Source organism: Podarcis pityusensis (assembly GCF_964106645.2).
Source record: "Podarcis pityusensis genome assembly, chromosome: 2".
Taxonomy (NCBI): domain Eukaryota; kingdom Metazoa; phylum Chordata; class Lepidosauria; order Squamata; family Lacertidae; genus Podarcis; species Podarcis pityusensis.
Window position 1 is genome coordinate 3,468,230 of NC_138029.1, and position 24,484 is coordinate 3,492,713.

A 24,484-nucleotide genomic window follows, 5' to 3' on the forward strand; every position below is an offset into this window, starting at 1 on the left:
TTTATATATTTGAACATGGCTATCATATCACCCCTTAACCTCTTCTCCTCCAGGCTAAACATGCCTAGCTCCCTTAGCCATCGTTTCCAGGCCTTTGACCATTTTGGTTGCCCTCCTCTGGACATGTTCCAGTTTGTCAGTGTCCTTCTTGCACTGTGGTGCCCAGAACTGGACACAGTACTCCAGGTGAGGTCTGACCAGAGCAGAATACAGTGGCACTATTACTTCCCTTGATCTAGATGCTATACTCCTATTGATGCAGCCCAGAATTGCATTGGCTTTTTTAGCTGCCGCGTCACACTGTTGGCTCATGTCAAGTTTGTGGTCACTCGAGAGTGTCAAATACATTATAGATTTGGGGGGACCCCCCCTAAACCCTAGAAAGTAATAAATGGTAGGATTTTGATTATTTGGAGTATTGAAGGGAAGATTGGAGGTCAGTGGAAAAGCACAGGCTAAGATTTCATTCCAAACCAGGCCCTCGCCTGGGATAGAAACATCAACAGGACAATGTGGCATCTTTGGGCCACCTTAGTCCCCACCCCCTTTTTCTGATGCACCAAGCAGAGCAAGGAGGCTGGCTCTAGCTTCTGTTTTAATTTCCCACAATCCCCCCAAAGCAACATTACATCAAGGCCATTGTGAGAAAGTGAACTTGAGGTTAGACTGTGCTACTTGGAGCACTGTTGCTTCCAGAGATTCACCCACCAACAGAGGAGACCCGTCAGCTAGTGCACTAGTCTCTTCAAACCTGGAGCTGGCCCTACCTAAGGAATGAGGAGAGATGCAACAGAAAGTGGAGTGCAGGGGAGCAGGTGCACTAGGGGAGAAAGTTGCCCATCAACAGCTAACTCCATTCCGAACATCTAACAGAGCAGGCGGACAGGCCACCTGGCCACAGCCTTCTTCACTATGGCAAGATGCATTAAAAAGAAAAGAAAAAAAGACAGCAATTACTGTATCGGCCCGAATATAAGCTGCACTATTTTTTTCTCCCAAATTCTGACCGTGAAAAGTGTGGCTTATAGTCACATATTATTTGTGGATGCGGCTTATATTCAGGCCAATACGGTATGTGAAAACTTGCCTCTGCGCCCATATATTATTCTATGCAAAGATTATGTGAATATGAGTTGGGAATATGTGTCCTTTTTCAAGAGGGAGATGTATTTCCTCTTTTGGGGGTAATATGTGTGGCTGCCAAAGCACCTGTCCTGATGAGATCTCAGCAGGATGGGCCTTTTTCAGGTGCTGGGTGGGTCTGTGGACAACCAAGCTGACCTCTGGCTGTCTAAAGGTGTAGGGAAGATAAAAGAGGGCTAAGGGGAGCAGGTGGGAATCGGAACCTATGGGGAGGAGCTTTGCATATATTTAGCATATGTATTACTAGCCCTTCACCAAAGATGTCAGGGTTGAGTACAACAGTAGTCAACCTTTTCAGACCTGGGATTCACCTTTAGCCCAAACATGCATTTGGAACCCATTAATTAAGTTTTTACGTCACATCTGCATACTGCTGCTGCTGTGACAATCCACCTTGGATCAGGCCCTGACCCACCAGTTGAAGACCAGTAGATTACAATGGCATGAACACAATAAAATGCAGTAGATAAACAATTAGAATGACAAACCAACCAATAACAACATTTGCAGAAAGGAGACCATCATTGCAGATTCATAGAAGCCTTGGTGAAAAGGTACACCTTTGTGTGTTTTTTGGAAACCCCCAGTGATGGGGGCCAGGTGTACATCAAGGGGCAACCAGTTCCAAAGTTTGGGGGTCATCACAAGGCACTCTGCTTTACGCACTACTTTCCTGTGTTTAAATTGTTATTATTAAATTGTTATTGGGCAGGTGAAAGATATCAGCATGAATTAGCTAAGCTCTTAGGGACGAACCCATTTATTTTTCTGCATGCTTTTTGATGCGTGAGGATATTGCTTCAGGGAAAGGCAGGGTGACTTCTGGGTGTCTCACTTTGGCATCGGCAAGCTCTTCTGATCTCTGGGTTGCAAACGAGGCAATGTGATGAGGCTTCGGCAGAATTTGGGGCCTCCCTGGCTGCCTGCCTGCTGGGCTCGGTTGCTGAAGCCTCTCCGGTGTTTCTTCCCTTACCTGCTGAGTCTGGAGGCATTTCTCCAGCTCCTGACAGATGGCAGCCCTTGTGATATTTGCCGTGTAAACACGCCAAGGGGCGGGGTGCTGTTTGTACTCCACAGCTGGGGAAATGAGGAGTCCTGGAGAACTGGCAAGAGACCTTGGGAAGGGAGGCTGCCTTCCTGAGACTCCGGGCATTTCTGCCGCATGGCCTGCCCACTCCCTCTGATCTCAAATGCCTTGATTTTAGAAAGGTGCTAAAATAGGGCCCGTTGGTGCTGTGGCGGCAGTGCTGGATTTATGTGTAAGCCAAACAAGCTATAGCTTAGGGCCCCACTCTCTTGGGGCTCCCCCAAAAAATTAAAGGGGAAAAAAGGTGGATGTACATTTCCAAAATATAAGATAAAAAAGAAATTACTTTGATAAAATACATATTTTGCTATGTGCAAATGGCTTTAGATACCTATTAGGTCCATAGATTACCATATAGCATATATTCAACACAAAAAACAGTGACAATTTGTTGTTGACAAAGGACAGCTGGACATATCAAGGGCCCCATTACCTTCAGGAGCTCAGGGCCTCATCAAACCTCAGTCTGGCCCTGTGTGGCAGGCTTAGCCTAGAATAAACGCAGGGAAATAAAAGAATGTTTTGCAGCAGGGGAGGGGGGCTTTTCAGCCTAGGGGCCATATTCCTTTATGGAAAGCTTCCTGGGGGCCGCATGCTGGTTGTAGGCTGGATCAGAGGTAAAAATGGGAGGAGAAAAGGATGTGTTTTTGACCTTTGTGCAATAGGCCAAATTCCTGCCACGCAAAACCTAGAGGTTTTTGCAGACACACATCCTCTCAGCATACCTTTCTCCATCCCTGTTAAGACCACACTGCAGCTGTGCTGCAGCAATCAAGAAGGACATAGAGCAGAGTCTGTCTCTCTCTGTGGCCTGGGCAGACTCCTGAAGGCTGGGAAAAGGGCATGGAGGGCTCCGGTAGCCCTCAGGCTGAGGTTCTCTGTCCTTGTCTTGAGAGCATGTGCAGAGCACCTTCCCATCACCCCTGAGGTTACAGTATCTGGAAGTGCTCCTACTGCAGTAAGCATCATACTTGACAGGTGAGTTTTGCAGATGAGGAGAGAGGTACTCTGGTGCTATACTGGCAGAGCAGTTTGTAGAATCAGAATTGTAGAGTTGGGAAAGCACCCTACGGTCATCTAGTCCAACCCTCTGCAATGCCAGAATTGCTGTTGCAATGCAAGAATCTCAGCTAAGTGAATCACAGTTGCTGTGTCTGATGTCAACCTGGGGGCGGAGAAATTACATAAAAGTAGCAGACATTCTTCCAGTGTCCCTGGAAATATCACCTATGCCAACCAATCCAAGGACAGCAGTGTGTGCTTGGAGGGAGCTGACCTCTGGAGGCTGAGCTGGAGGAGCGTCGTATCACATTGCCATGCCCCGCAGAGCACAAACAAAGCAGAGGACCAGGCAGTGGCCAAGGGATCTTCCACTCGCATGCTCAGGAGTCGCAGGGTGAAATCTCCATCGCACAGAACATTTTCCCTTCCCCCCCTGCAGGAAAGGATCCAAAAGTAGGAAGCTGCAACAGGCAAAGGGATTCTGTGGTGCAGTTTGCAAAGTAGGCACAAACATACCAGAGAGGTCACTGGTTCAAATCTACCCTGTCATGCTTGTTTATCCTTTCCTACTAGCTATCACTGACTGAGAAGGGGATGGTCAGTACAGCTGCACAGATGCACATGTGCTCTCAAGGACGGTGGTTCAGATATTCCCTGATACTGGCTGGGGGTGGGGATCAGCGCAGCCCCAGGGAGGATGGTAAGTGGGCAAGCAGTGCGCAGCTCCTGAGTGCCAGAAGTCTCACCACAGGGATGTGCCACCCCAAGCCTAGAAACACACAGACCCAAACTTCTTTCCCACTGGTTGTGGGGCAGGGAGAAGGGCATGCACACACATTCCTAAAGCTACAAGAGGCAGCGCATAAGGACAGGGAGGTAACAGCCCATATGCCCCTGGGTGGGTGTCACAGCAGAATAGTGAGGCACCTCCCACTATCAGCCCCACTCCAGTGGAACCTTGCTTTGCAGGAGGAGCTCGGCAGGCTTTCCAACAGGGTGGCCACATGCTCATGAAATGTGCCTTTGGGATGCTGAAGATGTGCTTCTGGTGTCTCCCCTTGTCACAGTTGAAATTCAGGAGACACAGTGAGGATTGTTCTGTAACTGAATGAGATACGGACAAGTAGGTCGTGCATTTGGGGCTTATCTGGTTGCATTTAGGGGCAGAGTACCTTTTCCTGTGCCTGTATTCTCATCAGAAATGAGCTCTGAGAGTCCTGCCTCTGTCTCTCTGGATGTTTCCCTCCATTTTGAATATTGTTTAGTGGTTACTCTATCTCAGGCCAGGAGAGATGCTTCTTGGGACTTGCGTTGTATTCTCTGTGCTGGGCAGTTTCTCAAGAAACTATTGGTAACTTGGCAAACCACTCAAAGGCTGAAATATTTCTGTGGGCTCTATCATGATACCACTCCAAATTCCAGAGCTTTCTGGCCAAGCAAACACTTGAACTAGAGTTGTGTTTGTGTTCTGTAGGAAATCTGGTTCATTTGTAGGAAGTTCCATCTGTAATGGAACACAGAATCCGCTTCTTGGGCTAGCTGCCTCACATTACCTCATTGTAGGACTGGCTGTGCTTAAGGCTGGTCCCTGCAAATATGTCTATTAAAGTAAGTAGAAAATAAACCATTTATTTAAATCATTTTTATACTGATTTACATTTCGGGGGGGGGGAATCTCTGTAGATTCTGCATAAAGCTTCAGATATGTTTATTTAAAAGTATAATCTTTATTTATGTACTTATTTAAATCATTTCTCTACCTCTACACGGTTCTAAAAAATATCCAAGTGGTTTTACAGCCTATCTTAAAACATCAAATAGAACATGACAAAATGGAAAAATATAAAATTTCAGAAGAAAATCAAATGCAATAAGATTCCCATTTAAAGCAGCATGATTAGCAAGTAAACAAAATATTCTCTTAACAAAAGAGTTACAAGCAGGCCTTTTTTTCAGCTGGAACTTGCTGGACCTCAGCTCCACCATCTCTCAGGTGAGCACTGTTGCCATTCTAAGAGAACAAGGGAGGTCTTCATGGTGAGTTCCAGCACCTCTTTTTCTAGAAAAATAGCACTGGTTACAAGTAAGAATCAAATGCTAAAATGCAGTAAAAAAATCCACATATAAAGCATCATTGGCAACTAAATGAAATTTCTGAGACAACACTTTTCCACCACAGTAACGTCTCCCAAAGGCATCCTTATTAATCTTTTACATATAAAACTCATTCCCACCAACCACACCCAGAGCACAGCTAATCTCCAGCCAACCATTTGTCACAAGGCCAACATCTGACAACTATTTTCTTACTCTGTGTGAGTTTCTGCTGCATGCTGATTTTCAGAAAGGGGTGGAGCTCCCTTGCCTTCCGCTGCTCCTTGGGTGGGGCAAACTTTGCTGTGGGTCTCAGGATGAGTTTGCACCTGCATGCTCATCACATGACGAGAGCAGTATCACATGATGCCTATCAACTGATGCGTATGTATGTATGTATGTATCACAGCTCAAACAGATCAAAATAGGCAAAACTTTTGTATCCCTTTGGACCTTTAATTTATTTATTGTTAATGGAGACAGGTTGCATATTCAGGTGTGATACTCATCTGCTACCTTTGCCTCAGGCATCTTAAGTTATCAGTTTACACACAATCATCATTCTGAGCAGTTCTCCTTTAGTGAATCTCAACCATCGTGCCGTTATGTTACTTCTCCCAATTCCACATCAGGTGTAATCATGTGATGGGGCTCAAATTCATGTTGGAAGTCCTACTCAACATTGTGTGAACAGACTTCCTAGCTCAGGAGTAGCTAACCTGTGGCACCTCCAGATGTTGCTGGACTCCCACTCCCAACAGCCCCAACCAGCATGGGTAATGGTCAGAGATGGTGCGAGATGTGGTCCAGCAATATCTGGAGAGCCACATGTTTCCCACCCCAGAGCCAACTCCCATTAGCATTCTGGCCACAGTTGACTTGGCTACCAAACTCTGCCGCTTTTTGCCCAATGAAGGTCAGACAAAGAGACCTGTTTTCCTTTCTCGAAGGCTTGGGGTTGTGGCACGGCATGGCGTTTCTTCCCTTCAGATGTACTGTGGCTCTGTGGGTGCCTAACATGTGACATCTGGTCAGCCTGGTAACTGTCCCCCCCCCCCCCGCACACAGGTTCTCTCTTGCAGGGATGAGGAACCACTTCCTTTGCAAGGGAGGATGCCTGCCTTCTTCTGCACTGGGCTGCGTACTGGGCTAACACACGCAACCAACAGCCCCTTCCTCACTTTGTAAATGGACTAAGGAAATGTCCTTGATCTTTTTGTTTTCCAGACCCCTCTTCCAGACACCGAATCAGCCTTAGTGCCTGGCCACAACCTAAAGCAGGTAAATATCAAACAGCCGTCTTGACAGGGACAAAGGAAGCACAGCCTAAAAGTGGGGGCAGTTACTCCCCCCCCAAGGGCTAACAGGCTTGTGGTATGATATGTGTCCTTTCACACAGGTCTGTCTATGTATTTCAGGGATGTGTGCAAGCATTTATTATTATTATTATTATTATTATTATTATTATAGATTTCCATCCCACCTTTCTGAGGCTTATGCCACATTCATGGGAGCTTTTGCACACTAAAATCACATTAGTACACGGTGGTGCAGCAAAAGCCTGAAAAGTATAAGAACCTCAAGGGACAAGGTGTTACATAATAATAATAATAATAATAATAATAATTTATTATTTATACCCCGCCCATCTGGCTGGGTTTCCCCAGCCACTCTGGGCGGCTTCCAAAAGAATATTAAAATACAATGATACATCAAACATTAAAAGCTTCCCTAAACAGGGCTGCCTTCAGATGTCTTCTAAAAGTCTGGTAGTTGTTGTTCTCTTTGACATCTGGTGGGAGGGCGTTCCACAGGGAGGGCGCCACTACCGAGAAGGCCCTCTGCCTGGTTCCCTGTAACTTGGCTTCTCGTAGTGAGGGAACCGCCAGAAGGCCCTCGGTGCTGGACCTCAGTGTCCGGGTAGAACGATGGAGGTGGAGACGCTCCTTCAGGTATACTGGACCGAGGCCGTTTAGGGCTTTAAAGGTCAGCACCAACACTTTGAATTGTGCTCGGAAACGTACTGGGAGCCAATGTAGGTCTTTCAAGACCGGTGTTATATGGTCTCGGCGGCCGTTCCCAGTCACCAGTCTGGCTGCTGCATTCTGGATTAGTTGTAGTTTCCGGGTCACCTTCAAAGGTAGCCCCACCTACACATGATGTAGGTGTAGCTGTAGAAAAGGCTTGTCTATCCCATGGGATTTGAAGCTACAAAACTCTATTTGCATTTTTTTATATTTAAAAAAGTTCCTAGTCCTCATGATTGTGAAGATCACAACTGCCAGTTCCAGTTGCTGGAAAGCACAGGGGGTGAGAGGGCTCTGGGGCTCATCTTCTGCTCCCTGGCCTCCAACAGGCATCTAGCTGGCCTCTGTGAGAACAGGATGCTGGACAAGATGGGCCAGCAGGCTATTCTTATGTTCTTATGACTGCGAAATCAGAAAGCGCTTTCTTCAAATCTCAGTTCTTGACAAGGATCTGCCACGTGTCCCTAGGCAAACCACTCTCTCAGACTCAGTCCTGGCCCCACCCTGTTCCCCCATATGAGGGAGGCTAACACTCACCTACTTCAGAAGGTGGTTGTGATTATTGAAACAAGGCAATGTTTGTGAAGTGCTGGGGGCAGTCAAAGGGGATATATATCGGAAGCCTGTGATCCGTGTCTGGCTGAGAGCCAATCATCGTAGCCAGGATGCAAGTTGGAAGAAAATCAGATTTTAAAACCAAATTGACAGAGGAGTTTAAAATGAACCTGTTCCCATGTATTCTCCCTTCAAAATAATCAGCTTTTAAAAGGAAGTTCTGTATTCAATGGAAACAAGAACAGGCCCATACTGATGATATCTTAGGACTGAACCTTTGAGCTTCTATGAAACAGTGAGTGGAAGGCTGAAAAGAACCAGAGACAAAAATATCTGACTTTGGAGGTCAAGTGTTTATAAATATGACACAATTGTTCATGCATATTTATTATTCTGCAAACGACAACTTGTTCAACTATGCATAACATCCCTTTCCTCTCCTCCCTGCTTTCCCCCAAATCCAAAATTAGTTTTGGGCTTTCCAGATATTGAGTATCTGGAGACTGAGCCAGAAGGTTCGTTATCCCAGTGCCTTTGGTGGGACCCTGAGCAGGGAAGCCTGGCTAGCCCTGTCTCTCATCTTCTGCTGCCAAGCAAATACATTCCCATTTATGCAAAGCTTTGACTCACAGGTTGCCTTATGAATATAGTGTAATTGGTTTTAACTGGTTGCATTCAGTGTTTTTTATTGTTTTATCTGTCTTTTCAATATTTTTCTTACTCTTGAGTGCTTCCCCAAATGAAGCAAAGGCCATAATCACCAGGGAGAGGGCCTTTTTAGTAGTGGCACCCCAGTTATGGAGCAGCCTTCCCAGGGAGGCTCACTGGCTCCATCTTTGTGGTCTTTTCAGTGCCAGATGAAAGCCTTTCTCTTCACCCAGGCCTTTTAAATAACTATATGGCACAGGTCTCTCCATTTTAAAATTGGTGCTTTAACTTTGGTGGTTTTGGAAGTTTTGTCTTATTTTCTGAAAGCTACTATGATTGCTTCCTATCCTATCCTATCCTATCCTATCCTATCCTATCCTATCCCACCATCCTTCCAAAAAGCTGAAGGTGGCAGACATACTTCTCCTCCCCATCTCATCCTCACAACAACCCTGTGAGGTGGGTTAGGCTGAGATACAGTGACTGGCCCAAGGTCACCCAGTGAGCTTCATGGCTGGGTGGGGATTTGAACCCTGGTCTCCCAGGTCCTTCTCCTGCACAGTAACCACTACGCCACTTGTAGTCCTCATGATTTTAACTTCAAGCCAGAGGTATACTTACTGGGTATTATTGATATGGACTTCCCTAAAAAAATTAATGATATTTTTCTCTACGCAACAGTGGCAGCGAGGGTTCTTGTAGCTACAATGTGGAAAAGTGAAAAAGTTCTCTCAAGACAAGAGTGGGTCCAAAAAATGATTGACTATGCTGAATTAGATAGCCTATCTGAAAAATTAAAAAACAAAGGAAAGAATTCATTTCAAAATGGGAAGTATTTAAAATATATTTGAAAATTAATAATACTGACTTAAAATCTGTAGCAGCATTTGAATAATTCCAGCAGTATTGTTCACTAGTTATATGATTTAACATATTTTGAAGTGATTTGAGATGACAGTAATAACATGTATTGGCAGCAAAGAATGGTAATTTGATTTATGGAGTAGATGGGAAGTCGGGTTTAAAAGAAGAGACCATTACAGTTTATGGATTATGTAATTTATATTAATTCTCTATGTAAGGTGCGACTGATTGTATTCTCACTATGGTTTATTTTGTCCTTTTTGTTGTGTGTTGAGCAAAAACAAACCAACCAACCGCTATGCCACACGGGTGCTCTGTGTTGTGGAGCAGCGTAGAAATGCCATGAATAAGGGGCAGGGGACCTTTTCATGCCAAGGGCCACATTCCCTTCTGGGCAACCTTCCAAGGGCCACATGCCAATGGTGCACAGAGCCAGAAGCAAAGTGGGCAGAGCAATTAATGTGATTCCCCCCCTTCATGCAATAGAGAGGTTCCCCACCCATGCTGCAAATAAATAGGTGCATAAATACTTGTATTTAATTGTTCCTGCATTTGTTTTGTTGTGTTTGAAATGGTCACATTTGCCAACCTGGAACACTGGTTGGTGGAATGGCTGTCTGGTACAAATGTAGCAAGCAAGCAAGCTCTTGCCATATTCTTTCACAGGCTTCATCGAACAAAATTCAGAGAGCAGGGAGGCTCCTCTGTGCACATCTGGTCATCTTGTACCCGGACCTAATCCGCGATCACAAGCACCACCTCCGGCTTTACAGGTGTGCATATACCTGTCCCTCGTAGAAGGAGTCAGGGGCAGCTAGTGAGCTGCAGGGTATGTGGGCATGCTGCTTCCTTTAGGGGCGGGGGGCTCTTGCGAGTGAACCAACTAGCTGCCCCTGAAATTTTTCCCAAAGTCAGTGTCAGTGTTCCCTCACCCCCAGTAAATGGTAGTGACTCTGCGGCTGGGAAGCTATTGCTGCAGTTCTGCCTTCTACAGCAGAAGGTTGCAGCTTCTAAAAGGATCAGTTAACAAGAGTTAACTTTCTCTGCCTACTCTGCCAGTTACCTTTCTCTGCCTGAGACCCTGGAGAGCCTCTGCCAGTCAGAGTAGACAACACCATGCTGGCTGGACCAACCTAATGTCCCTATTCATCCTGTACTGAAAGCCCAGCTGGTCCTGGGATAGGGAACTTGGCCTTTCAGATATTGCTGGACCACAACTCTGGTCATCCCTAACCATTGATCATGCTGGCTGGGGTTGATGGGAGTTGGAGTCCGACAACATCTGGAGGCCTGCAGGTCCCCCATCCCTGAGTTAGTCGAGCAACCCATTCCCAGAGTGACCAACTTTGGGAAACCATAAATAGGACGTGATGGCAATAGTTACAGGTAGGTAAGGAGGGCATTCTGCCTCTGAACTTGGAGGCTATACATGACTAAATTGCCACTGGAAAGCCCCTCCTCCCCCCCATGAATTGTCCTTAAAGACAGTGGCCAATGCCGCATCTTATGGCAATGAGTTCCAGAAATTAACTATGTCTTGTCTTGTCCTTTCCAGACAACCAAAAGATGAAACCCCCAAAACCAAGGAAAGGGGGAGGGGGAGCGGAGGGGAGATCTAGAGCTTTAAAACTGGAAATCCAATCTGAAGTTCAGAACTTGCCCATCTAGCTCTGCTGTAGATTGTGGGAATTCTTCCCATGAACTCTGTTTGGTGTCTCCCTTCCAGGCAGTGCTGTTCTGGGAAGGAGCTGGTGGATGTGCTTCTCAGCGCAGAGTTTTCTGTACAGACGCGCAGTCAGGCCCTTGGACTCTGCCAGGTGCTGGTGGACGAAGGAGTCTTGGCTCATGGTGAGACAACCAGAGGAAAGAAGGGGGGCCATGACAGTCTCAGGATCCCGCTGCTCACGGTGCTACCTAACCAAGCCGGTCCACGTCAGAGCACTTTTGTTTTTTGCCCTGCTGTTTCCCCCAGCAAAACCCAATCTGAACTGCTGAATCGACACAAGCAGCAGTTTGGGTTTTCTGCAGATTGCTCTTTGCTCCGATTCAGCAGAAGAGAGCAGGTTTCCACAGGGAAAGCCTTGGGGGGCACCGAATTTTGGCATTGCGCAGGGCACTGCTGATATTTGAAACCCCAAGGTCTGCCACTGGAGAAGGGGGCTGGATTGGGTGCTCTCCAAGGACCCCTCACCCTCTGTTTCTTTGTGTGCCCACTGGTCTTACCCAGCAGCTGTAATGCCACTTTGCACTCCTTCACTGTCCAGATAGCTGCCTGTCACAGGGAGAAAGAGAAAGCTATAAGAGGCAACGCAACTGGGAGCAGATATGCTGGCAGGGGGCTCTTCATATCTTCTGTTGGCTTGTTCTAAGGGCAGGGAAGCTGTGACCTTCCAGTAGCTGATGACTACAGCTCCCATCAGCCCCAGCCAACATAGCCAGCAATCAGGGGTGATGGGAGGTGTTGTCCAATAGTTCCCGGAGGACCACAGGTTCCCTCCCCATCCCCTTGTGCTCTCTTATTCTCATCCTGCTTTCACCCGCCTTCCCTGTGCAGTGCGGCAGGAGAGCTATTTCCAGGACCGCGACACCCAGTTCTTCCGCTTCGTGGCCCTGGAGCCAAGCGCTGAAGACCGGGATGGGGAGGAGCTCCTGGAGGCACTGGCATTGCTCACCCAGCTGGGCCCTACCGCCTTGCTCACCACCATCTTGCACAAACTGTGAGTGTGAGGACTGAGCTATAGTGTGGCAGGCAGGGAGGAAATGTGGAAGGTTTAAGGCTTTGCTGCTGATAGAACAGCAAAGCCATTTCTGTTTATTAGTGAACGAAAGTGCAGGTGGATAGATAGAAAGAAATGTATATATTGTTTCCTTGATTATTTCATTCATTCGCTTTATTTAAATCCTGCCTTTCTAGGGACTCATCCACACTTTTGCTTGACCTGTATTTTGATGCTGTTCTTTGCTGATTAATTCCCCTGGGTCTGAGAGCTTTTCTCATTGTTCGCAGTTATGCTTTACAAAAATCTGATATTACGTGCTGAATTGACGCAGGGTTAAGGAAAATCTCTCTTTGGATTTTATGCACATCTGATAAGATCTGATTCAGCAAGTGATTGGCCCCTGTGAGAACAGGATCCTGGATTACATAGCCCACTGGCCTGTTCTAGTAGGCTTTTCCTAACTTTAAAAGTGAATTTCTCGCCCTCATGATTGTAGCCAAGCTACCTGGCGTCTGGCCCTCGTGCCAGAGGATATGATGGAGGTTAAGGACGTCCTGTTGCTGCATTGGTAGTTTGCTCTCTTCCTTGTCCTTCCCCATGATCAGAAGAAGCAAGGAGGTTTATGCCATGAATTTACATCCTTTGCTTTGAAGGAGTCAGGGTAATGCACACGGTCTTGGGGATGAGGATGCGGTGGTGGTGAGTGCTGTAAAGTGACAGGAGAACCTGACATATGTGTGCCTTACCTGTACACTCTCCTCCAGCCCTGGCCAGCGCACAGATGAGGAGCTTGCACTGATCTTTGAGGAGCTGCTGCACATCAAAGCTGTCGCCCATCTCTCCAGTTCTGTAAGTAACGGTCAGATTCTGCCTCATTTGGCCCATCTTTAATTTGAATGCCATGAGTAATGGATGGCTAGGAATGGAAACCAATGGGATGGCCAAACAAATCCCACCCACCCCCGCCATTAGCTATTCCATTTGATAGGATGAACCTATCTAGCAGATTTGTCCAATTTCCACCTGGTTGCTTCCTTTCATTTGTCAGTCACTTCAAACCTGCCCACCTGCTGCCTGAGCCTGCGTCAGACTGGATCCATCTCCTATACAGATGTAGGGGGTGAAAATACATGCACGTTAGGAGGGGGGGGGGTTGCTGTGACACTAGATGTAAAGAATTTATGATGCTACTTTTAGAATTGGCACCTGTCAAGTTTTCTAAATATTTCAGTTTGCTTATTTTCTCTGCTCACATACTTCCAACACACACACACACACACACACACACACAGAGCCATTGCATCAAGAGTCCCTTTTTCTTCAGTTCTGAACTCAGTATGCTTCAGTGACTTAATGGACTGTATTTGATGGGTGAATCAGAGGAGGGGAGCTGTGTCAATTTGAACATGCAAAGCAGTCTAAGCACAGTCCAGAAATCAAAAATGAAAGAATGGCAGCTGGCTGTTAAGTCCACAAATAAGATTAGGTGGTGAGCAGTTCATCACCACCAGGGGCATCTGGTAACCAGAACTTTGTCATCCAGCATTATTAGCAAAATTTGACAAATATAGCACCGTATGTTGATGTTAAGAAATATGTATCACTACATTTTTTTTGTTGACTATAATTTAGTACACATAAATGAGCTTCTAGGTGGACTTCTCTTTAAGAACCACCAAGATTACAGAGAAGTATAGCTATTGACTAGTATGAATAGTATGTAGTAATCAGAACTGTGCTGACCCAAGTGTGGATGTTTCCTCCCTAGAAGCCTTTATGCATGTGTACCTTCCATGAACTTGCTTCCTGCTTGGCCAACCAGTGGTGGAGCTTCATGCTCTGGCATTGGGGGCGGAGAGCAGGCGGGGGCGTGGCTGGCGTGCATCCTGGGGGCATGGCACACTGTCTGCGGGGGCATGGCGTCCAGCATGGGTGGGGGGAGCAGCCGCAATGGCACCCCACCAGGATCACGCTGCCGGGGGTGGTGCACTCCCCCCCGCCCCCCTCTTCCTCTGCCAGTGTGGCCATCACCTTTAATCACCAAAGTTATGTTCTGCCTCGGCTGTTTGTGCAAGTGGTTTTCTAGGGCAATCTCATTGCTTGTCTCCCTCCTGCCACAGGTGAAGAGGGAACTGGCTGCTGTCCTGCTGTTCGAATCCCATGCAAAGGCTGGAACTGTGTGTGAGTAACTGGCTGGCAATGGTTTAGTCACTTTCAGCCTAGCTCTTCTCTTGACTTCCTGCAAGCATTCCCATAGCTCAGTCTGAGGGCCATGTCTCATCTCAGCGACCTTCTTGGGGCCACATGGCAGGGGTGGGTGGTGCCCGAGGCAAAAGTGGTCAGAGCAAGGAATGTCAAATTTACCTTTGTGCAAAGAGCTATTTCTACACACACACTTTTCTCCCTTCCACCCAGCTATCAACGTGTATCATCAGAGTTGAAGGACACATTTCAACCAGCCAAACACTATCAAGGAGCAGTATCTTGCAGCCACTATAAGTTGGCTTGTTTATTTATTTCACAATATTTATACACTTCTTGATTGTAGTTAAACCTCAGCACAGTTTACAAAAAAGAGCAAAACAATAAAATTATCAGTGAAAAGCAACAATTTAAAACCTCAAAAAAATAATTAAAACCAACGATAAGCTAAATACCAGATTAAGATATGTCAGCATTCTACCTGTCTTGATAGGCTTGCCTGTCAAGGCACTGAAAAAGAGTCCAGTGAAGGCTCCTGCCTGCTGTCATTAGGCAGGGAGTTCAAAATTGGGATGCTGCCACACTAAGGCATCAATTCCTTACAAATGTGGATTGAGTATTAATTATGTGGCACCTGTAACAGTACCAGTTCTGTAGATGGAAGCAGTCGGGTGGGTGTTCAGGGGGGTAAGACGATCGCATAGGTAAACTGGTCCAAGCTGTTAAGGGCTTTATATAGTAATAATAGTGGGATGCGGGTGGCGCTGTGCGTAAAACCTCAGCGCCTAGGACTTGCCGATCGTCAGGTCGGCGGTTCAAATCCCTGCGGCAGGGTGCACTCCCATTGCTCGGTCCCAGCTCCTGCCAACCTAGCAGTTCGAAAGCACCCCCGGGTGCAAGTAGATAATTAGGGACTGCTTACTAGCGGGAAGGTAAACGGCGTTTCCGTGTGCTGCGCTGGCTCGCCAGATGCAGCTTCATCACGCTGGCCACGTGATCCGGAAGTGTCTTCAGACAGCGCTGGCCCCCGGCCTCTTAAGTGAGATGGGCGCACAACCCTAGAGTCGGACACGACTGGCCCGTACGGGCAGGGGTACCATTACCTTTTTTATAGTAATAATAACACTTTGAACTTGGCCTGGTAGCAAATCAGCAACCAGGGCAGGTCTCTGAGCAGAAGTTTTATATCCAGATCAGGCGCAAGGAAAGAAGAGTGCATTGCAGTAGTCTTTGGAATGGGGATGGGTCTTGTGTGTTGTTGCTGTGCCATCATCCCAGTGACTTTTGAGAGGGTCAAATGTGACACACAGCAATCTTCTACCCTGTGCAATTCAGAAGGAAAACTTCCTATCTATTTATCCTCATTTCCAATTCCCTGTGGCAGCTCTTTTGAAGGCTCCCTTGAGAACCTGTTCTTCTTGCTTTGCCCACTTGTTCCTGTGCCCCCCACCCCACCCTAGTCCAAGCTGATCATTTCCTCCTTTGCCTCTAACATGTTGCCTGTGCTGCTTTCCCTGCTCTGCTGTGACCGCCAGATGTTTCAGACTATAATTCCCATTGGCTCCAGTCAGCATGGCCATTCTGGCTGGGGCAGATAGGAGTTGTAGTCCCAAACACATTGGGGAAGGCTGGTCTGTGCCCTTGGGCACTCATTTTGCATGTGTCTCAAAGCATAAGTCCCATAGCACTGATGCGAAGGATTTCCCCCCTCCAGTGTTCAGCCAAGGGGACAAGGGCACCTCCTGGTACATCATCTGGAAGGGATCAGTCAACGTTGTCACACATGACAAGGTTTGTATGTTTAATCTCTGGAAAGGGTCAGCTTGGGGTTAAGTTCGGTGTGTGTGTAGGAAATTTTATATCCACATCTGGACTAAGAGAAATCTATTTACGTAGATGTTTCTTGTCATATATTGATGCTTTTAGGTCAGATTACATTTATATACAATATAATACTTGTTTGTCCCAAAGTTTCACGGTAGTATGAACACCTTGCTTGTCATATTTAATATGCTGATCCGGCTCTCCCTCTGGTGTTCTTTTGAAAAATAACTCAGTCAGTCAACATACCTTTGGGGGAGGACTGTGATTCATATATCTACATATATACATACATAATTTTATTTCATCATCATCATCATCATAGACTTTTATTGGGCTAGCCATAGGCCATGGCATCATTCAGAAAAATAACAAAAGGAAAAACAGCAATAACCATAAAATCATCAGGCACTACACATACAATATAAACCACGGTCACAACTACCATGATTATTTGTTGCATAAAATGGAATAGCAGAAGATTCTCTAGTAAAATGTGCCAAATTAAATATCCGAATCCCCTTTGCAGTTGACTGCTATTTTATCTAGTTCCTTCCTCCTGATCTTCTTAGCTGCCAACGCAGAGAGTGCTACTTTACAAGTTACAAAGTCACATAATTTTATTTGTATGCCACCTTTCCATGGTTGAAACCATTCTCAAGGCAGCTTGAAACATGGAGAAAAATATGTAATCACAAACATATCAAAAATGATCATAAACAACAAATAAAACATCCAAAAGTACACAGCCAAGTAGAAATGAATTCCACATAAATCGTAAGATCTAAAATTAAAAATATCAGTAACAGCAACAATCCCCATCCCCCCCCACTGCCCAAACCCGCAAACAATGCCCAGCCTATGAGTCAGCAGCCTCAGGTTTAGCAAGAGTGCATGTGTTGCACCCAAAAAGCCCCGAGTTGAGTCTGGAAAGGACACCTGCATGAAACCCTGAAGAGCCCCTGCCCACCAGGAGTGGCTGCCCTGAGACGTAGATGCTTTGCCAGTCAGAGAACAAAAATAAGCCTATTGCGAGGGGTGGTGGTGACAGCAGCGAGGGGAGGGAAAATAAAGGAGAATTGGTGAGTGGCCTTGGTATTCAGTTGCCCTCAGCAGGGTCCCCCGTATTTGCCATGGAAATGTCCCTTGGAGCAGTAACGGATGTGGTGCACTCACTTTTCAGGGCTTAGTATCCACTCTGCACGAGGGTGATGACTTTGGGCAGCTGGCGCTGGTGAATGATGCCCCCCGTGCAGCCACCATCATCCTCCGTGAAGACAGCTGCCACTTTCTACGTGTGGACAAACGGGACTTCAATCGCATCCTCAAGGTGGGCCAGGAGTTGGGTCACACATGGAGGCTGGGGTCCTTCCATTCTCTGACAGTTTTCAGCGCTCAATAGTTTGCCCTGGGAAGGAATTTTGTCTCAAATGTAAGGAATTTGAGGGCATTAAGGGATCAGGAGGCAGCAATAAATGAAGTTACCAGCAGTTTCTCCAGGACTTCTGCCACACGTCTGTGCCTGAATGTTCTCCTTTCCTCTGTACACTAAGCTCCTTGCTTTGAAGTCCCTCCATCCCACCTGCAAAGCCTGGTTGTTTATTATCCTGTCCTTTCCAGAAGCAGCCTTGCTTTCCCTTAGGCACCTGAGCAGGGATCCATTGTGAAGGGCAGGTTGCAAATGACCAGTCACTCTGTTTCAACTGGGCGTTTGCCCATTCCTGGCTGGTCTTCCTCTGCATGCTTCCATTTTATCAGTGTAATGCAAAATGTATGCATATAGGAATAGTCTGCAAAGCCTTCTTTTAATTGTGTCCAGCTGTGAAGCAAGCTGACTCCCCCTATTCATTCACCTAGACTGAAAAGTAAGCTTCAGATATGATTTACTTACACGAGGTCTTGCATTGGTTCTCAGCTACAGCAGCAGTAAAAACTATGCAGGTAAAATACTTACCGTATTTTTTGCTCTATAAGACTCACTTTTTCCCTCCTAAAAAGTAAGGGGAAATGTGTTTGCGTCTTATGGAGCGAATGCAGGCTGCGCAGCTATCCCAGAAGCCAGAACAGCAAGAGGGATTGCTGCTTTCACTGCGCAGCAATCCCTCTTGCTGTTCTGGCTTCTGAGATTCAGAATATTTTTTTTCTTTTTTTCCTCCTCCAAAAACTAGGTGTGTCTTGTGGTCTGGTGCGTCTTATAGAGTGAAAAATACGGTATATTTACAGTAAAAACAGTTTCAGACGTATGCCTGTTACTGGAACAAGCAGAGGGCATGTCTGCCCTCATGGCTTGACAAAGGAAGAGAGAGAGAGGAGGAAAGAGGAAATTCTGTATGTTCCTTGTCCCCCAGGAGAGGAGGGGGAAATAACATCACACAGAGCCCCCTCTACCCATTACATTTCCATGGTCTGAGTCTTTGCCTATCAGCAATACAGCTCTGTGGTTATTTGCCCCTCAACTTACTAACTAGCAAGAATATGCATTGTTGTATTTGACTGCAATCTCTCACAGCAGATATAGCATAGAACTAGAATCCTAGGCCTCTTTCCCTGCTTTACACCATTATGAAATTAGTTGTGTGGCAGAGTGAGCAGACTGGGCTGAGCACTTTGACTTCAAGTGGAGGAGCTGCACGAGGCTAGTATCTTGATGTGATACCCAACATGGAATTCAGAAGTGTACAACTCACTGATTTTCTGCCCTAAAGGAGGCCCATTAGGATAGCATCTGAGGATGTCATTGGCCTAGGGCCAATGGCTGTTATTCAGCTCCAGTGTAGACGTGCCCGAAGCATGGTAAGGCAACCCAGTTCACTAGCTTATGCTTTCCTGTCTAGGATGTTGAAGCCAACACTCTGCGGCTGAAGGAACATGGGAAGGTGGTGCTTGTTCTGGAGAAGAATTTGCAAGGCAGCAGCTCCAGTCACCTTCCTGGGACTCCAGGGAGCAGTAGGTACTGCGGTCTGGCCCCCTTCACTTCCCTGCTCCCTCCTAGAGGCAGAAATAGCTTCTGTCTGATGCACCCACAGGCTCTTTCTGCTTGTTTTTCTTGCCTTCCCCACAAAACAGGGCTGGGTGTACTTCCTGCTCTTGGAAGTGCTTTGCAGGCAGCTGCAGAAGCAGCTCATCCGACTGCCATGGTGCTTTTTCTAGGGGATCTTAATGTAGCATTGCTGTTGGATTCCACATGAAATAGAATCAGAGAGAACATTTGGAGTTTTCCTGATGCCAAAACATCGGGGCTCCCCACTCCCCCCACAGGAAGATGTATTTAAATTTCCATCTGCTTCTGTAAGGTCCACTGGGCAAGTATGGTAGTTGTCGATAGTGTAGTTCTTCTGCATGCTTCTTTGCTCATGTGCAACCTTAAGACTACAAAATATACGATACTGTACAACTGTGGGCACAAAATATGGACAGGAGATCATCACTCATTGTTTGTGTGGCAACTCTAGACTACAAAACCTATTATGTAATGTGTTTGTGAGAAAAATATTCATATGCCAAACCTGGGTTGTTGCTTTCCCCCCAAATCAGCTAATGATATGGGAAGGGGGGGGGCATTTACTGCTTAGGTGCATCACTTGCTTCTGGTTTCCACCTCATTGTCATGCTTTCTGAGAAGTTCATGCTTTCCTCTCCTGTTCAGGTACTCAGTGATGTCTGGGACCCCTGAAAAAATACTTGATTATCTGCTGGAAACCATGCGTCCAGACTCTACGCTCTCTGACCCCATAGGTAAGTCGAGGGCCACTTAAAGAGAAGGGTTAGTTAATACACCGGAGAAAACCCCATGCCAGTCCTTGGTTCATGGGCCACTTTAGCGCTAAGAACTGGGGAAAGAAGTTTGAACAGAGGGGCATCTACACAGGCACATTCCTTTGTATTTGTGGAGTTGTCGTCTCCCTTGAAGTGTACAGGGCAATGTGTGTACACTGGAAGAATGCGCATGGGACGATTTGTCAGGTTACAGGAGTTTAAATGCAGATCATCTAGGAGATCATCTAGCCCTTGTAATAATGTTTCACCATGCTTCTCTGCCATCTCTATAGACACCTTCCTTGGAGATTTCCTTCTGACACATAATGTGTTCATGCCAACACCACAGCTGTGCAGAGCTCTGCTCCAACAATATCCTTTGTGGTTTGTTTCTCTGCTGGATCCTACAGCCCTAGTCACCAAGCAGTTCTGTTTGGAAGGCCACTTTAGAGGCCTAGTTTGGTGGGCTGCTGGCAAGCTGTTCCCTGTGCATGCCTGCCTTGCCTCTGGGATGCTAAATAGCAGTGTTGGGGAGGAGACTTTGGGGACCAGATTTGGCCCAGGGTCTGCTAGCTGCTCATCCTTGCACTAGAGAGATCCCAGATGTATGCTCCATACATCTCTAGTGTCCCAGGTTAAGAATGAAAGTGGCTTCGTCTGAACAGCATACATTTTAATCAGGGCTGTAAATTCTAGTTGATTAATTGGCTAGGTTAACCAATTAATAAACTTTAGTTTGACTAAAAGGGCATCTCAGATTAAGGGAGCAAAAGTTGTAAATCATGACTAATTTGCCTCATTGATTTAAGCTTTAAGCAGCAGCTGGGTTTAGCTGCCATTTTTAGAACTCCGACCAGAGGGACTTAGCCTAAGACCCCCTAAAACCTAGAGCCGGGCCTGGTCCACCTTGCATACGGCTGTGTTTCTGTGTCTCCTTGACTACTGCTCACCTTTCATTCGGAACCGTCGGAGGGCACCGAACAGGACAAAGCTGCCTACATCCTGGGCAAAAGGCAGAAGATCCTGTGGCTGGTGAACCAGTGGGTGTTGCTCTATGGGCGCCTGCTGCAGGCAGAATCCAGCTCTGTGGCCTTCTTGCAGGTAACAGGATGGGTGCAGGGAGCAGTACTAGAGGTGCAACACAAAGAGAGGATGAGAGGATAAAAGTCGACTTGGGTTGGTGGGAGGCTGTTGCTTGCTTGGCATGAGATTGCATCTGCAGGAGGCTGGTCTGCTCCTTCTTGCTCTGTAGCAACCAGCCTGGCTGCTTCTGCTCATCAGCTCTGGCCGTTCTCTTGCAGAGCCTGTCTGAGTGTGCAGCCCAGGATGCTCGTCTGGGCCCCCTGCTTAGGGAACAGATGCAGGATCGCCGGAGGAACCGAGTGTGAGTCTTCTACTCTGCCCCAGTTTGTGTTTGCGAGGATCTGGGTATGTGCGGGGAAGATGAGGCAAAAAAGAATGGCAAAATACCTGGTTTCCTCAGGGCAAGTCTTAATGTCTGTAATGTGATTTGATATGTTATGATATGTGTATCAAAATACACATGTGGATGATTGCAGGGTTACCCTATTTCCTGATTTAGGAAGCATATTAGAGCAGCCTTCAGATGTGCAGCTACTCAGTCAATCAGACCAAAGTTGGTCTGTAAGAGCTCTTCTTACCTGGTAGGTGCTCACCCCATCAGGTGATTGATGGTGGTTTCGGAAGACTCTGTGATGACACGAACACATCTGAAGGGAACTCTGACCTTCTGAGAGGCTCACTTCTGCAGACACTTTGCCCTTCCATCTCATGTGGGGAGAGGTCTACTAATCACAACGATGGCTATGTTTGACCTCCAGTACAACTCAGTGCCAGCCTCTGGGAACAAGAAGCAGGAGAGGCGTATTGTGTTCGAGTCCTGCTTGTGGGCTTCTCAGCAGCATCTGTGTGGCCACTTTGAGAACTGGAGGCTGGACTAGATGAGCCTTTGGTCTGACCCAGCAGGTGTCTTTTGTTCTGAGAGGTGAAGGGGAGAAGCAAGGTCAGATAAAATATGGACAAAATGTGTTCCTTAACCCCCACCCCGCCCCGCGGTCATTCCTTCTTTACACTAGGTGAGTTATTTTAAATGGGTGGGGAAGGTCTGATGTTTGGTTGCACCTGGGGGGCCTCAATATCTTACTGGTCTCTTTCATTGCTGAAATTGAGCGGTTGCTGCTTTGCTACAGAGTCTGTTTCTCGCACTTCCTGCAAATGCAGTCTCCAAGAGCTGAGCCAACATGAATAGCTGTTGAGATCTGATAATATTCCCTCTTTGTTTTTAAAAAAAATATTTTTATTCGATTTTACATTTAACGTTTGCATTCACATGTTCAAATAGGATTCTCTGAATCCCTAGACTTCCCTCCCCCTCATGGGTTCCATAGTTATTCTTTTCCAACTGCATCGCATAATGTATCTCCTTAAAACTCAGCTGTTACCATAGTTCTTGTTACATTTCAAGTGTTTTTAAAATCCTGCCAATGTTTTTAATTGTTTACAGTGTTATTTTTATTAAATTTATTATCTTCCTGGTTTCTGATCTTCCCAGTCATTTTTGCACAGTCCATCATCTTTGTTAGCCATTCTTCTCTGCTAGGTACTTTATCTTCCTTCCATCTCTGGGCCAGCAGTATCCGCGCAGCTGTCGTAGCGTACATAAATAGTCTTTTCTGCTCCTTTGGTATTTCTGGACCTAAAATTCCTGGTGAAAAAAGCTTTTTCACAAAAGTTATTTAAAACATTTTTTTCAACTCATTAGAAATCATTTCCCAGTATGCTTTTGTCATTTTGCACATCTACGACATATGGTAGAATGTGCCTTCTTTCTCTTTATACTTCCAACAAATATTTGTAGCAATTCTATACATTTTTGCTAATTTAGTAGGAGTTAGGTGCTAATGGTACATCATTTTCCTATAATTTTCCTTCAACATACAACATGCTGTAAATTTTAGATCTCCCCTCCATAACTTTTCCCATGATGAAAATTGTATATTATGTCCAGTATCCTTTGCCCATTGTATCATTACTGATTTAACTTCTTCATCTTTAGTATGCCATTCTAACAACAGTTTATACATTTTTGAAAGTAATTTCTCATTGTTTTCCAGTAAGTCTTTTTCAAACGTTGAAATTTCCTTACTAAAACCATTTCTTTTACCCTTCATAAATACATTTAATTGGTGATACTGCAACCAGTTACTAAAAGTCTTATATCCTCAATTTTTCTCATTTTAAAGTGATCTTCTACTTCCATTAACAGCTCTTTATAAGTTGCCCATTCACTTCTTGCATTTACTTTTTTCAAGGATATTGCTTCTAGTGGGGAGAGCCACCAAGGTGTTTTCTGTTCCAATAGGTTTTTGTATTCCTCCCATACTACATAAATCGATTTTCTTACCAAGTGGTTTAGGAAACCTTTATGCACTTTTGTCTTTTCATACCATAGATATGCATGCCAACCAAATCTTTATCATGGCCTTCTAAATCTAGAATATCCACATTCTTTTAAATTATCCACTCCTGAAGCCAGCAAAGACAGGACACCTCATAATATAATCTCAGGGAGAAGCCACGTCTTTCCTTAGTACCAGTTAGCAAATTATATTTAATCCTTGGTTTCTTCCCCTGCCAAATAAATTTAGAAATATCTTTTTGCCATTGCTTGAAGTGTCCTGCTCCACTGATTACGGGAACTGATTGAAATAAAAATAGCACTCTTGGCAATACATGCATTTTTATTACTGATAACCTTCCCCATACCCCCAAATTTTTCTTTATTTCTTTCCAAGTGGATGTATAGTTGTCATTGAAAATATTTATATTACAGTCATACCTCGAGTTGAATGCGCTTCGGGTTGAGTGCGTTTGAGTTGCGCTCCGCGGCAACCCAGAAGTAACGGAGTGCGTTACTTCCGGGTTTCACCGCTTGCGCAGACGCTCAAAATGACGTCACGCGCTTGTGTGGAAGTGGCGAAACGTGACCCGTGCATGCGCAGATGTGCCGTCGCATCTTGCGTTCTGTTCAGGATGCGAATGGGGCTCCGGAACGGATCCCGTTCGCATCCCGAGGTACCACTGTATTTGTCATCAACCATACACCTAAATATTTTACATTTTTTAAATTAACAGTTCTGTTTTTTGTTGTAAATCTTTTTTGTATTGTTCTGTCACATTTTTTACCAACATTTTCATTTTGTTTTTATTTAACTTAAAACCTGCAACTTGGCGAAACTCAGAAATTCTATCTAAGACCCTTGGTGTACTTACCATCGGGTCTGCTACTGTTATCACAAGGTCATCCGCAAATGCTTTCAGTTTATATGCTTTGCACCCAGCTGTCATTATACCCTTTATTCCTTCATCTGATCTTATACATCTCGCCAGGGTTTCCAAACCTAGAATAAACAGTAATGGTGACGGGGTCCCTTTTTCCTCTTTGGACAGGTTAGAAAATGGCAACAACTGTGCATCTCCGAAGCTTCAGGTAAAGTACAAGTCCTTTGCCAGAGAATCAACAGTTCTTCGCTAAAGGGAGCTGC

The 24,484-nt window shown here is 45.8% G+C and overlaps 1 protein-coding gene across 4 annotated transcripts in view; it reads left to right on the top strand.

The window, feature by feature from the left end:
- RAPGEF3 (Rap guanine nucleotide exchange factor 3) overlaps nt 1–24,484 on the top strand; it is a 57,970-nt gene that overhangs the window by 13,833 nt on the left and 19,653 nt on the right. For 2 of the 4 annotated variants that reach the window (XM_080989986.1, XM_080989988.1), the window contains 14 exons: nt 6,554–6,607; nt 10,087–10,193; nt 11,147–11,268; nt 11,975–12,137; nt 12,905–12,989; nt 14,261–14,321; nt 16,057–16,133; nt 17,347–17,493; nt 18,998–19,113; nt 19,810–19,898; nt 20,213–20,291; nt 20,870–21,020; nt 21,221–21,303; nt 24,390–24,429. In XM_080989986.1, coding sequence (XP_080846112.1) covers nt 6,554–6,607; nt 10,087–10,193; nt 11,147–11,268; nt 11,975–12,137; nt 12,905–12,989; nt 14,261–14,321; nt 16,057–16,133; nt 17,347–17,493; nt 18,998–19,113; nt 19,810–19,898; nt 20,213–20,291; nt 20,870–21,020; nt 21,221–21,303; nt 24,390–24,429 — 1,374 coding nt within the window. Of the gene's footprint in view, nt 1–5,188; nt 5,270–6,553; nt 6,608–10,086; nt 10,194–11,146; nt 11,269–11,974; nt 12,138–12,904; nt 12,990–14,260; nt 14,322–16,056; nt 16,134–17,346; nt 17,494–18,997; nt 19,114–19,809; nt 19,899–20,212; nt 20,292–20,869; nt 21,021–21,220; nt 21,304–24,389; nt 24,430–24,484 lie in introns of all 4 variants that reach the window. The other 2 variants (XM_080989985.1, XM_080989987.1) reach the window with 2 other exon arrangements.